The 14,817-nt window shown below is 43.6% G+C and overlaps 1 protein-coding gene and 1 long non-coding RNA gene across 8 annotated transcripts in view; one reads left to right on the plus strand and one right to left on the minus strand.

The window, feature by feature from the left end:
• Positions 1–14,817, plus strand: part of C2cd3 (C2 domain containing 3 centriole elongation regulator) — a 98,494-nt gene that overhangs the window by 61,239 nt on the left and 22,438 nt on the right. For 6 of the 7 annotated variants that reach the window (XR_015685469.1, XR_015685471.1, XM_087656939.1 and 3 more), the window contains 5 exon segments: positions 25–363; positions 3,939–4,077; positions 5,837–5,901; positions 9,373–9,578; positions 10,141–10,271. Coding sequence is in view for 4 of the 7 variants with exons in the window: in XM_087656939.1 (XP_087513065.1) it covers positions 25–363; positions 3,939–4,077; positions 5,837–5,901; positions 9,373–9,578; positions 10,141–10,271 (880 nt within the window). In the remaining 3 variants the exon portion in view is untranslated. 7 annotated transcript variants of the gene reach the window in all.
• LOC147996898 (uncharacterized) lies at positions 24–2,302 on the minus strand. Its single transcript, XR_015652180.1, has 2 exons — positions 1,964–2,302; positions 24–707 (listed from the first exon to the last, which is right to left on the minus strand). It is a non-coding gene; the product is annotated as an uncharacterized LOC147996898 (long non-coding RNA).

The following is a 14,817-nucleotide window of genomic DNA, read 5'->3' on the forward strand; positions in this document are numbered from 1 at the left end:
CTTTTTACCTCTGTTCTCTTACAGGTGTGTATCCTCTGTTTGGAAGAAATGCTTCCGACCTCTCTGGAGCTGCTCTGCGTGTCCATGTGGTTCTTTCCCCCTTCTTCCCACACTCTGAGCCCTCTCGTGAGCTGGACTCCATGGACTGCAGCAGCCACAGTGAGTCTGAGCAGCTCCCCAGAAAGAGCGATGAGCCCCAGCTCTCTCCGCCCTGTGTGCTCCAGAAGTCTCCTGCCTCCACCCAGGTCCATGGCAACAGCACTGCAGCCGATGTGTGCCCCTCCCAGCAGGGCCCTCCCGAGTTGGATGGGACTTTTGCTGTCAGCATCCTGGTAGAGAGAGCCATGCACTTGAGCTTGAAAGGTATGCTCTCCATACGGACCCAAAAGCAGGTGTCCAGTTCCTCACCATACTCTGTCTTCACAGAACTTTCAGGTCATGCCAAGACCTACAAGTATGGTTAGTTTTCTTAGTAACGCCGCAGGTCATAAATTCCTGACCAGAAGTCCATATGTCACCCTCAGTGCCTCTCTCTCTCACTTATCCACTGTCCAGTCTCCACAGCAAATAAATGATTCTATTCTTAAACTTCTCACAACTCTCTCCATCCTCCTCCTCCATTCCATCCACTCAGGTCCTCAGGATGCACCCAGGGTCTACAAGTCCCCAGGAAATTCATAAAGAAAACTCCAGAGTTGGTGATCCTACTACATACAAAGAGAATTGTGTTAATATGCCTAACTGCTGACAGCCATATAAGTCACAGGCATCTTGTGTCATTTCATATCTCAGAATACCACTTTATTCCACCAGCCCTTAGAACTTACAGGGCTTACAGCTGTCTTATCAATAAAACACATACTTTTATATTACAGAGTCCTAAGTTTTCATAGCTCCCGGTATAATTGGATTTCTTTATAATCTGATGTGTTTTGCATTACAAATATAAAGAAACACTATTAAACGAAGAGGCCCAAACACTTCATCAGACTGCAAAGGAGCCTGGGAAAACAACCTCCTCCCAGCTTTGTTCAGCCTTGCTTCTCCACTAAGATTTTGCTTCGCTATCATCTTTCCTCTTCAGGCTGCTCTCTAGCTCCCCATCAAGGCTTAGGTGCAGCATTGCTGTGGACCAGAGGACTGCCTAGCATAAGGCTCCCTGGTCTGTTCCCTCAGCACCTTTCCATCATCACAGTATTGGCCAGATGTAGTCATTTCCCCATGGTTCTCTTCTCTGCTAAATAAGCCCTATCAAGAGTAAAGGCCTTGTATTTGTTTACTATGCATTCGTTCATTTAGCACCAAGATGAGCAGTAGAATTTGCTGTGTAGTAAGCAGTCTTGGTGCCAGGGATAGAGTGGCAAACAGACAGGGTAAACAATCATGTGTTCATCTCAAGTTCCTGACACATGGCTTGAAGAGGAAGGATTTCTGCTCACAGGTTTAAAGGTTCAACATGGCTGCATCGCCATAGAGGGCAGAGCTTGGAGCACAGGCTTTTCTTCAGTTCGTGACAGAAGATGCAAAGAAAATTCGAAAGAGGAGTCTAAAATAACCCACAGCCGTCAAGGACACAGCCCACGTCATATCATACCTCTCCCATCTGAGAGCCAGGCACATAGCACATGAGCCTGTGGAAGAGCATTCACTCTCAAACCCTGACAGCTCTGCCCCAGTTGTTGCCTCCAGTAGTCCCCGCCAGTGTCTTTCTCATTCTGCTGCCAAGACTGTATGCCTGGCCAGAAACCAGACCTTGTCTCTCATCAGTTAAAATACTTGGTTCCTTTTATGTCACTTGCAACCCTGGCAACAGCACCCAAAGCCCTGCCCCTCCAGCCTCCCCAGCCTCCCAGCTCCTTCCCCTCCGGCCTCCCCAGCCTCCCAGGCCCTGCCCCTCCAGCCTCCCCAGCCTCCCAGCTCCTGCCCCTCCAGCCTCCCCAGCCACACCAGCTTCACTTCTCACCATGTTCACTCACAGCCAACATGTTTTGTGCCAGTGCCCTGTCAGGTCTCAATATTGTCGAGCCTTGTGCTGTTTCTTCTGCTAAAAATACCCCACCCCTTATTTGTGTGGCTTGCTTCCTCTTCTTAAAAGAGTAGGTAAAGTGATGCCATCACTCTGAAGCCACCCTGTCACCTATTAGCAGTACACATGCCTCTGCACCGAGAGCCGGCCTGTACCACCACCACATTCCCACAAGTCAGTATTTTGTACTAAATACTGTCTCTGGTTCTAGTCCTCGGGTCAGTGAGTGTGTTGCTTATCTCTGTGTCCTAACATCCTGACTCTCATGATGCAACTAAGCAAATATGATCTCCTGTCTGTGACTGTGAGGCATAGCCTCTCACATTTCTGGCTGAGTGAACAATTTTTAAATCACTTGTTACTTGGCCTCTTGTAACAACCAGCTCATGACAACACATGGGGCAGACTCCTGGCAAGTAAAACTCAGGATGGAGCTGGGGCAGTGGCTTGAGACAGATCAGAGCAGTGTTTGTGTACATCTAGAATTAGAATTTTATTATGGGAGATGTTTTGATAGCATGTGTCCAGAGGAGAAACATGAGGCCAGGGAAATGAAATGGCAGTAGTAGAAAGGTCACTGGTGAGCCAGGCTTAGTGGCATATGCCTGTGTTCCCAATACTAAGGAGGCTGAGGCAGGAGGACTGTAAATTTGAGACCAGCTTGGGAGTAGGAAGGAAGAACAAAGGAAATGGGAGAGGGGTGTCACAACTTGTCAGACAGAAAGAGTTGCCCAGATAAAGACCGAAGGTAAGAGAGCTAGACACAGCCCTGCTTATGCATATGTGAGGCCCCTTCAGCTCTCTGATACCCAGGAGCTCGGCTTCTTAGCCTGTGAGTCATAGCTAATACAGATTGCATAACAGTGTGGGAGTCACGGAGCATTGATAGTAGGGAAAGGTTTCTGATTGTACAGAGACCAGAAGTTAATTCAGAATCAAGCATTAGCAAATCTCAGGTGTTTCTGGCAACTTATAATGCTTGACTTGATAGCAGCCTTGGTGCTGAACTCACACATGTACATTTTACACCACATATGCAGTTACCACTCAGAACCAACACACACCCTGAGACACCTGTTACAATGTTACAAGTTACAATGTTTATACAAAGTTTTCTACTTTTTAAATTTTGAGATAGATTCTTACTATGAAGCCTTGGCTGGCTTTGAAATCACAGAAACCCACCTGTCTCTGTCTCCCATGTGCTGTAATTTAAAGATGTGAGCTGCAACACCCAGTAATTTAATTGAGGAAAACAAAAACTTTTAATATTTTCTCATCACTGTTCCTTAGCATGTATCAAATTCCTTTATTTCTAGATTTTAGAAGAATGTTTGGTTTCTAGATTTTAGTAGAATGTTTGGCTTTTTTTCTTAATTGCTGAATTGAGTTTTATAAAGGCAGAAAGGAAGGAAAAAAGGAAGAAAGAATCTGCCCATGAGTTTTAGCTTGGAATTAGGACAGAATTTCCAACATTTTTCTGAAATGGCCCTAAACATGCTTCTGCCATTTTGTAATGTGCATCTATGCAAAATCAAACTAAATCGACCACATCCTGCAGTATCAAATATTCAACAAAGATTTAATTCTTTATGTAAAAATAAACAAACACATCCATAGACTGCTTTTATCTTTTATGGACAGTAAATTTATGTGTATTTTAAAGAATTTTTTTTTTTTTTTTGGAGCTGGGGACCGAACCCAAGGCCTTGGGCTTGCTAGGCAAGCGCTCTACCATTGAGCTAAATCCCCAACCCCCCTAAAGAATTATTTTTAAATAAATTTTTTAATAATTTGCTCTTGAGTAAATGTTGATTTCTATGCATGTTTCAAGTTTATATACCCGCCCACCCAAGTCACATACAAATTTCTTCAGATAAAATACAGTCATCCCCACTGTGTTTTCTTTCAGGGAGCCCCTTGACAGATCGGAAAGTGTCCGTACCTAGTTGTTGTGTGTCCTTTGCCACAGCCACTGAGCCATCTCCTGTCTACACCCACGTGGTTGAGAACACCGATTCCCCCATCTGGGGTTTTCAGCAGCAGTCCAGGTTTGTATTTCTGATGTTCACCCCCTGTTCAAAGTCAGCTCTCTGTTCTGGGGGACAAACTCCGAGCCAGAAACATAATAGATACAGCAGTGTTTGAGCAGAACTGCAAAGTGCATCTTTATGAAGTCATTTAGTCCCAGTGTTTATGAATTCATCGTGGCTAACAGGAGTTAAAAGCTTTATTGTTGTATTGTTGCAGGTTTTTTTAACCTTACTGCATTTGTGCGTGTGTGCTCAGGCGCACGCAAACTCATGCACATACATCATGGCAAGTGTGTGAAAGTCACAGGACAAATTGTGAGAGTTAGTTCCTTCCTTGTGGGTACCAGGGACAAGTTGAGTTGTCGGGCTTGGTGGCAAGTGCTCTTACTTGCTAAGCTATCTTGCTTGCCTTCTTTCCGAGGTTTTAGTTCTAATTATTGCTCAAAATATAAAAAATAAAAAAATAGTGAGAGACAGAAATATGCTCTGTCTCATACATTGAGAAAAATTCTGTCTGCAGTTAAGTTGTGGTCATCCTGGAAAGAAACACCCACATTATAGGTTATCCTCAAGTGTGGCAGTGATGGAAAAGAAGTAAGGCGGATGCTGGTAGTAAGATGGCTCAGGAAAAAAAAAGATGATTTAGGCCAATCTGGAAGTCAGAGTGTGCTTCATGAGTAAAACTCCTTAGCTAAATATTAGAAAGCCGTATACATACATAAATTATGTAGATGAAGAAGCCAGGGATAGGGGTGGTATTCCAGGCAGAGAGTTAATGTCAGTAAAGGAAAAGACCTTTCTTTAGTGCAAAGAAAAGAACCTGGTCTTTGTAACCGGAGAAACTCTGCATCCAGCCACATCCCTGACGTACTAGCCACGTGAATCACTAAGTCACCTAGAATCTCCAGACATCTGATTCTTCATCTTAAGATGGATATGTTAGCTCAGTGGTAGAGCGCTTACCTAGGAAGCGCAAGGCCCTGGGTTCGGTCCCCAGCTCCGAAAAAAAGAACCAAAAAAAAAAAAAAAAAAAGATGGATATGATCTTAGAGGTCACTGTAAACATCTAAATTAGATGAGGTTATTTTGACTGCTTAACCAGTTTTAATAACAGACATAAAGTTCAGATGGTTGATGTAATCACTGTATAAAATACTGTCTTTTAAAATAGAAAGTTGCCAGTCCTCATGCATAGTATACCCCTTTAATTCTAGCAGAGGCAGGCGTGACTATGCATTTGAAGTCAGCCTGGTATACACAGCAAGTTTTAGGCCAGCCAGGAATAGTAAGACTGCCTAAAACACACACACACACACACTCACACACACACACACACACACACACACACACACACACACACACACACTCACTCACACTGAGGTGGGGGGGTGCTGTTTTCCATTGAATGTAAGGGTTTTTTCTTCCCTTCTCATAGTATTTCATGAAAGGAAATTATCATTTATATTCAGGTTTATTACACAAGCTATTTTAAGTATTATAAGTGATTACCTTTCATTGGCCTCAGGGTTTATGTTGTGGCCAAATTTTGCATCCAATCAATGTGTCAGATCTCCCACCCAGAATGGATGCCACTCTGGATTCTAAGGCATTGATTTCTTCTTGCAAAGTTTTCTTTGCTTCTAATATTCCTTGGGTTTCTCCTTGAGAATGTCTAATGAAAATATCCCCAATCTGATAGAGTATGGTCAGCAGATCTAAGTTCTGTACTGTAGAAGGTTCCTATAGCTAACTCATAGTGATTGATGTTTTCTAACAGGTTATCAAAAGAGCTGCTTTTGGACCCACATCAAACCCTGGTCTTCAAAGTGTGGCATAAAGGAGGTATGAGCCCTATTCTGTGATTTCCTTTTCCAGCTAAGCAAAGCCATGGTGTCTAGTAGAGGAGAACCTTACTGAAGACATTATTCTTTTGTGGAATTTAAATACTTAGGAACCTTTTTTTGTTTTGTTTTGTTTGTTTTGTTTTGTTTTGTTTGGACTACTTAATGTAGGAATCCAATTACATCTGAGCCTTTCCCATTGCATCTGTCTTTAGCTATAATGTACAAGGCACATGTAAGTCATTTCCTTCCACTTCATATGATGTTAGGCCTTCTTTGGTTCTGGTTTGTTAAGCAAGACCAGTATGGAGAGACCAGAGTCTGACAGGTTATCCTTCCTTGTTTTAAAATCTTCCCGATGAGGGAGTGCTGATATCATGGTCCTCGAGCCTACCTTTACTTAGCTACTACGGGTTTTTTTGATTGATTGCAGTGATTGTCTCACTGTAACCTGCTCTGTTCTTGAACTCACTCCTCTCTTGCATCCAACTCCCAAGTGCTGGGATTGCAGGTGTGTGCTACCTCTTTTTTTTTTTTTTTTTTTTTTTTTTTTTTTTTTTTTTTTTTTTTGGTTCTTTTTTTCGGAGCTGGGGACCGAACCCAGGGCCTTGCGCTTCCTAGGTAAGCGCTCTACCACTGAGCTAAATCCCCAGCCCCATGTGCTACCTCTTAAGAGGCGTAACCAGGGCTGATAAGATGCTCAGTGGGTAAAGTTGCCACAAGACCCAACAGCCCACATGGTGGAAGAAGAGACCCAGTTCCAACAAGTTGTACTCAGACTTCTCTCCACGTGCAAGCTGTGGCACATGCATTCCCCACCCTCAAAACATAAATAAACATAACTTGTAAAATGTCAAGGAAACAAAGAGGAGTCTAGAGCCATGGATGCTGCAGCCAGACTCTTGACACAAACGTCAGTTCTGTCCCTGCTGTTTCGGTGTGATCTTAGACAATGCCTTGACCTGCGTGTCTGTAAAGTGGGGTTAACAGTAGTGCATCCATCCTAAGGTTTACAGAGAGGTAAATAAAGTCCAGACGGTAAATGTGCTGTGATTGTACCTGTGTACTAAATGGCAATGTACTATATATAAGCTTAACAAGCATCTCAAATCCTGCAAGGTAAAAATATAGTCTGCCTTTATAAGTATAACTGGGGACATGGCTCAGTCACCACAGTGCTGTGCAAGTGTGAGAACGTGAGTTTGGGTCCCAGCACCTACACAGAAGCTGCTCATAGCACTGGAGAGGTGGAAATGGTGCATCCCTGCCAGCCTAGCCAAATTGGTGAGCTCCGGCTTCAGTGAGAGATCCTGTCTCAAAAAGTGAGGTTGAAAGTCATTGAGGACAACCCTAGCCTCAATCTCTGGCCTACACACATGCATACAGGGGAGAGAGAGAGGAGAGTGAGTGCGGAAGCACAAGTTGGTAGAACCAGGATTTGAACACGGTTCTGACTGACTAAATAGCTATCACTGCGTATTCTCCCTATGTAAGTAAAGTTGGGTCACAGATGACCAGCACCCCATCTTCTCACAGCATAGTAAATTTAAACTCATTAGATCATCCCTGTAAATCCAGCTCCTTAAAGAATCTGCTAGCTCCTGGTTTCCAGACATTCCGTTGTTTGGAGTCATCCACAAACTCACAGTACTTTGTCTGCCAGTGTTTAGTTTCAGTATTGACTACAGCCTGAAAAAGAGCAGGAGTGCCTGGGACATGAAGGCCATTGGCCAGCCCTTTCCTGTCTTTGTGAGGGCTGCTCTGATTCTGGTGTTGGGGATGAGTGCTGAGCCACCCCTTTGCATTCACGTAAGGCCCACCCCACCAGCCTCATGGGTGGTCAGAAGTAGTTTCTCTTGATCTGCATAAGTAATTCCTGATGTGTTTAACTGGGCTCCACACTCCTCCTTTCTTTCCTCCCTAAGTTTCTATAGGAATTGTCCACCACACCAGGGTTCACCTCAGTTCAATGGCAAGAGAAAGGGACCTGGGTTCAAATCTTCACTCTGCCTTTTGCCAACTGAGTGACCTAAAGTAGACCATTATGCCTGCTTCTGATCTTATACAGTTAGGATATAGTTCCTTCCTTTTCAGGTTGTGTGAAGATTAGAAATAATATCTGTAAATTACATGGTACATAAGCGCTGCTCGGTGAATGGGCTACTGTGCTAGGGCTACTGGGCATAGAGAATAAAGTCCAGTCCCTACCTTAGGGCCTAGTAGAACCTGTAAGCTCATGTTATAAGTGGGGGTAAGGGAAATGCATAAACCAGGCAGCTAAGGTCCATCTAACTGCCTCTCTCCCTTCCTAAGGCCTACCCATGTAGACCCAGTAGATCTTCCACAGAAAGCATCCAGAGCACACTGTTCTGTGTTCAGCAAGTACTTGATTTCCTACCCTGCCAGTCACTAGGCTAAGTGACAGGGATATAAAAGTAAAAGAAGGGGGTTGGGGATTTGGCTCAGTGGTAGAGTATTTGCTTAGCAAGTTCAAGGCCCTGGGTTCGGTCCCCAGCTCCGAAAAAAAAGAAAAGAAAAAAAACAAAAACAAAAACAAAAGTAAAAGAAGACAGGTGGCCCCGTCTTCACAAAACTTATAGCCATGAGGGACACAAGAAATGCAGTACAGACAAGCATAAGGCATGCAGGAAGGGGACCTTTAACCCAAACTTAGATATCAGAGTGGCTTCCTGGACCATACCTCAGCTAAAGCTGGATCAGAGGGACAGCAAACAGTATCCCATGCTGTTTTCCAGGGTGTTGTCTTTCTTTTATAACTGACCTAGTCAGTTCTTAATTAACTATGATACATAATGTATATTAGAAAATGAGAGATACAGGTAACTAAAAATAAGAAAATAAACGTTTTCGAAATTGCATAATTTAAAGAATATCCCTCGCATGTGCATGCACACACACAAACCCCTGAGAAAAATCCTGGAGGCATTCTAAGGCTATAGAAAGTAGTATATGGATTTAGAATTTTTTCTAGTTGTTTATATCAAGAATACAAAGCACACCTCTGCCAGCCCTTCTCTGATGTACCAAAACAGGGGGCCTGAGATGTAGCTCAGTTTGTAGAATGCTTGCTGAGCGTATATGAAGTCCTGGGTTCAGTCCCCGGTACATATAAATACAGCATGGTGACACAACTGTCTTTCAATACATACCTTATCCTAGCCTCAGGATCACCTCAGCAAGATCAGAAGTTCAAGGTCACCCTTGACTACATAGCAAGTTCAAGACCAGCCTGGGATACATGAAAACTTGTCTCAAAAAAGGAAATGGGATCAGAGGTAACCACAGCACAGAGAAGGACTTCGTAACAGGCTCTGGCTCCTGGCCTCATTGCCAGTCTTGTTGAACGACTTTGTCATATAATTCAGCTTCTCCATGTGTAGCCTCTAACTTCAACAGGAGAACACACCCTGCCATGCTACCTAGCTCTTCTCTTCTCTTCTCTTCCCCACAGATGAAGAGAGGGTGGTTGGCTTTGCCTCGGTGGACCTCTCCCCACTACTGTCTGGCTTTCAGTTTATCTGTGGCTGGTACAATATTACAGACTTCAGTGGAGAGTGCCAAGGGCAAATAAAAGTTGCCATTTCGCCTATGGAGAGTCTGATGCACTTTAAAGAAGAAAGACAAGCAAGACGTGGGATAGAGACTCCAGGATCACTGGTAGGTTCCCTTGTTCACGCACAGTTAAGGTTCTCCTATAAGAAGATCCTTCGTTCATACTGTTTAGTACTTTGAGCTCATAGCTCACGTTTCATACAAACAACAACCTCCTGGCTTGGGGCAGGAGGAGGGGTGGAGGGCGTAAAAGAAAGGGAAGTTTTCAGACAGTCCAGAGAGGTGTACTCTATTGCTTATTCTTGTTTGCCTGGCAGAGCATGGAGTCAGTGGGTCTTGAATGAGTGACTGCATGAGAAAGTGACCAGAGTTTAGTGGTCCCTTTGTAAGATGACTCCTGATCAGTTCTGATAGTTATCCTGATGTGTAAATAGAAACCCCTGTCCAGCCTAGGACCTAAAATAATAAGAACATAACTATGAGAAGAGCAACTAAAAGGCAGTCTGAGGGCATGGTGTGTGGAGCAAGAGTAAGTACCTACTTCGCGGGAGGTGATTACGTTTAAATAGGCAATGCATGTTGCTCCTAACGGTCTTCCTATCTATTACGGCTCTGTCCTGAACGGGTTGGTGGTAACACTGCACCATTTTTCTCATTGCTACTCCAGATCCCAATGTTCAGCCCCCTTTCCTTCCCTGCCTCTACTGTATGTGATGCGTTCCCTGGGCCCATGGCAAGGCACATCCCAGGCCTGCCTGCTCACGCCGCTCCAGAGGAGGATCTCTCCTCTCCTGCAAGGTAATGACTGATGGGAAGAGGTGAGGTCACAGCAAGATGCATGTAGACTGTCTCATCGTTTCTCTCTCCTTCAGAGGAGGAACGAGACAGAAAATCATACACAGACACGCTGACTTTCAAGGTCTCTGAAAATAACTTTGTAAGATATGAACTAGAGTGTTTTTACTGCCATGGAAAGAAGAAAATTACATTGTCTCTACCTAACCCCTCCCCACAAAGAAAAACACACAAGGGGTGTAGCCCAGTTGGTAGATTAATAGAGCAGGGCCTGAGTCCAGGCCTCAGCACCACATAACATTCCTGTGATCTCAGCACTTGGAATGTGCAGGCAGGTGGATCAGAAGATCAGTCCATCCTCCCCTATATTGTGAGTTCAGAGGCTAGGCTACATGAGACCCTGCTTTAAAAAAAAATTAAAATTAATTAAAAAAATCCCAAGCCACACATGATTGGCTCATTGTGTTCACTAAGCTAGCCATCAACAGCAGCTGTGGGTTTCTGGACTGTAGTGCGCCCCATCCTCTTAGCGACTAGGCCAAAAGGAAGACTGTTCCTTCTTTTTTTTTTTTTTTTTTTTTTTTTTTTTTTTTTTTTCTTTTTTCTTTTTTCTTTTTTTTTTTCCGGAGCTGGGGACCGAACCTAGGGCCTTGCGCTCGCTAGGCAAGCGCTCTACCGCTGAGCTAAATCCCCAACCCCAAGACTGTTCCTTCTTGCTCGCTCCTTTTCAGGCCTTTGTGCCTGTGTCTTTCTCACACCTCAGCAAAGAGACAAAAAAATAGTCTCTCGTGGGGCACACACTTTTAATCTAAGCACACAGGAGGCAGAGGCAGGTAGATCTCTTAGTTCAAGGCCAGCCTGATCAACATAGGGCGCTCCAGGCCAGCCAGGGCTGCAGAGCAAAACCCTTTCTCAAGGCAGCTGCTCCTGCAGTGGCCTTTACTAAGTGGGCCCTTATTCTGAAACAGATACTCTGTGCTGCTCCCCTCAAGTACCTGTTCAGTGCTTTGTAGCGTTCCCTTGGTCACCGTCTGTCTAGAAGCTCTATGTCTCAGTTCCTATGTTCAGTGTTCGAGGCTCCAGGCCTTGCTTTGACCATAGCCCGTCAATGACACATGGCTACGGGTATTGGGTTTTATTTCTGAGTGCCCAGTGTTTAGTAATTTTAAAGCTAAGAATTTAGTTATTTGCTTTTTATCCACATCAGAATGCCCTAGTTACTTCAGAAGGGCTGGAAGGGCTGTACTGGCATGTCCTTATTCTGAGCTGTCCATTTTGGATTGCGCTCTCGTCCCTCCCTAACCACCTTCAGTTGTCTCTGAGCCTGCCCTCCTCCAGGGATGGTGTGAAGTGTGTGAGATTTGAATCCCAGCCTAGCTGCAGCCTGGACTAGCAAATGGTCTTATTTATTTTTTGTGTCTGTGCCACATGATGCTTATGCCCTTGGAGTCCAAAAGAGGGGTGTGGGATCTCCTGGGACAAGAGCTGTAGATAGGTGGGAGCCACCATGTAGGGCTGGGAATTGAACCTGTGTCCTACAGAAAAGCAGCAGAGCTCTAACTACAGAGCCATCTCCCCAGCCCAGACTTTGGTTCTTTGAGCCTCAGCTTTCCTATATAATCAATGAAAACAATATATCACCTCAGATTTTAGCAAAAATAAATGAGAATAGAGATAAACTCATTTTAATACATTTTATGTATGTCAGCTGATTGTTTTCGCACCAATCTTAAATAAGAGGTTCCTATAATCCCTAATAACGCCTTTTCTACATTTTTGTCTGTTATAATTGAAAACTAAACAACCTAGATAGCTGCCAGCAACCAGGTAACAGATGCCAAACTGTGGTGTGTCCATAAAATAAAGATGAAGCTGAGTCTCATTTATGCTGAGAATAGAAGGGAGAATAAAGGAGTGCACTGTAAAAATTCCATTTACACAAAATTCTAGAAAATGCATTCTGATTATAGTGACAGAAAGCAAATTAGTGGAGGCCTAGCGATAAGGCGGGAGGTGGGAGGAGGCAAAGGAAGGGGTCTCAGAGCAGAAGCTTGAGCGGGATGGAATATTATCTTGTGAGACTTTTCTTAATGTGGGCAGATGTCAGAACTCATCAGAGTCTGCAGTTTAAATATATTAAGTGTTTTGTTTGGTTGGTTACATCACAGTGAAACAGTGGTTCTAAACATTCCACTTAGGAGCACTTTTCTTTTTCTTTTTTCTCTTTTTTTTTCTTTTTTCTTTTTTTCGGAGCTGGGGACTGAACCCAGGGCCTTGCGCTCGCTAGGCAAGCGCTCTACCACTGAACTAAATCCCCAACCCCAGGAGCACTTTTCTACTTTTAAAAATGGCAACCCAAAAAAAAAAAAAAAAAGAACATGAGGGGTTGGGGATTTAACTCAGTGGTAGAGCGCTTGCCTAGGAAGCGCAAGGCCCTGGGTTTGGTCCCCAGCTCCGGAAAAAAAAAGAACCAAAAAAAAAAAAAAAAAATGGCAACCCAGGCCAGGCCTGTGCTCATGCCTTAATCCCAGCACTAGATCGGCAGAGGCAGGCAAGTCTCTGTCAGTCTGAGCAACTTACGTATACAGTGCTCAGGCCAGCTGAGCTGACACAGTGAGACTGTCACAAATAGTAATAATCTAATCCCATGTTCATGAATTCATGAACTTAACATTTTTAAGGTTATGGAACTTCCAAAATTCTTAATATAGGTTCAACATAACATCAAATCCCTATTGGTTTCTTTCTAGAAATTAGTAAACTGATTTTAAATTCATATGGAAATTTAAGAAATGCAGTATAGACAAAACAACCTTTTGCAAGAACGAAGTTCCCAATTCCACAAAGCCACAGTAAGCAAAACACAGCACAGGCTAAAAATACAGGTCAGTGAAATAAAATGAATATTCTACAGGCAAAGTATGTCTTTAACTGACTCTTAGCAGGTGTGCGAGACAGTTCAGTGAGGGAAGAACAGGCTTCTGAACAGAACTGCAGCAGCTTAATATCCCAATGCAGGCTGGATTCAAGCCCCTCCTAGTGCCAGACACAAAACAGCCCCAAATTGGAGTTAACATTGTAGCAAACAAGAAACCCTTTAAAAAAAACATAATTGGTGTAAATTTTTATGAGTTGTTAATTCCCTGAATATGACAACAAAGGCACAAGCAGCAAAAGAAAACTGAATCCTGAAAAGTAAAGATTTGAGTGTTGGAAAGGGAAGGGGCAGGGAAGATGGCTCAGCAGGTAAGAGCAGCTGCTGGGGGTCCAGGTTCACTGGCCATCACCCACATCGCAGGGATCTTGTAACTCCAAGTCCTCAGTATCCAGTGCCATCCTCTGGCCTTCACAGGCACCACACACATAACATACTTTCACACGCACACACACGTGCACGCACACGCACACACACGTGCACGCACACGCACACACACACACAAGTAAAATAAAAATAATTTTTGAAGAAAATCTAAAAATAGAAAGTAAAAAAGAAAGCTCATAGAAGAATAACTTCAAACGTAGATCTAATGGGAATTTATAACTAAATCATAAGCAGAACCCAGGCAATAATATGAAACACGCCATCTGATGTGCTTCTGTTAGAAGCACTTGCCTGTCTGGGTTTGATCCCCAACACTGGTAAAGGGGCTTAAATAATACACTTTTAAAACAAAGTAGCTGGATAGACAGTTCTCCAAGGAAGATATACAAGCGATGGTGGAAAATGCAGGTTGAAACCAAAGTGAGGTGCAGCTTCATACGCACTGCAGTAACTGGGGAAAACAGTATCACAAGTGTTAGGAAGGAAGACTGTGGAGAGATTGTAAAGGTGAGGCCTTGCAGAACTGTGTGGCGGTTCCTTAAAAGTTTAAATAGAGGTGCTGGAGAAATGTGTCAGCCGTTAAGGGTGACTGCCACTCTTCCCAAGGACCTGAGCTCAGTTCCTGCTGAGCATCCACAGCTGGTGACACAGCCACTTGTACTCCAGCTCCAAGAGTTCAAACACCCTCTTAGGCGCAAGCACACGCACGCACGCGCGCACACACACACACACAAAATACTTTTTAAAATTGTGGATACAAATTAAATTGTGAATAAAAAGGAAATAAAGTACTAATATATATTATGACATAAAAGAGACTTAGAAGTATATCATGTGATTTCATTGGTATGAAGTATGAATAGACAAAAAGACAAAATAATGAGTGGTTGCCTCAGCTTGGGGGTTTCAAGAAGAAAGGGAAATGATTGCTGATGAGTGTAGAGCTTGGTTTTAGGGAGTAATAAAGTGTTCTAAAACTGATGTTTGAAAAGAAGGAAGTAGCTCTGAATATACTAAAATCATCAGATATATATTTTAATTAGGTTAACTGAATGCTATATGAATTACACCTTAATAAGGTGCCTTATTAAAAGAGAAAAGACTGTGGTCACCTTCTTGAATGCTGTGCTTAGGAATTAGAGGTTTGTTCTATCGATTAAGAAAGCTGGCACTAGAAAGGACAGGTGGCGGTGAACAGAATCCTTAAGGAAGGCCCCATAGGCGGTG

This window comes from Rattus norvegicus, chromosome 1 (assembly GCF_021556685.1).
Source record: "Rattus norvegicus strain SHRSP/BbbUtx chromosome 1, alternate assembly SHRSP_T2T, whole genome shotgun sequence".
Taxonomy (NCBI): domain Eukaryota; kingdom Metazoa; phylum Chordata; class Mammalia; order Rodentia; family Muridae; genus Rattus; species Rattus norvegicus.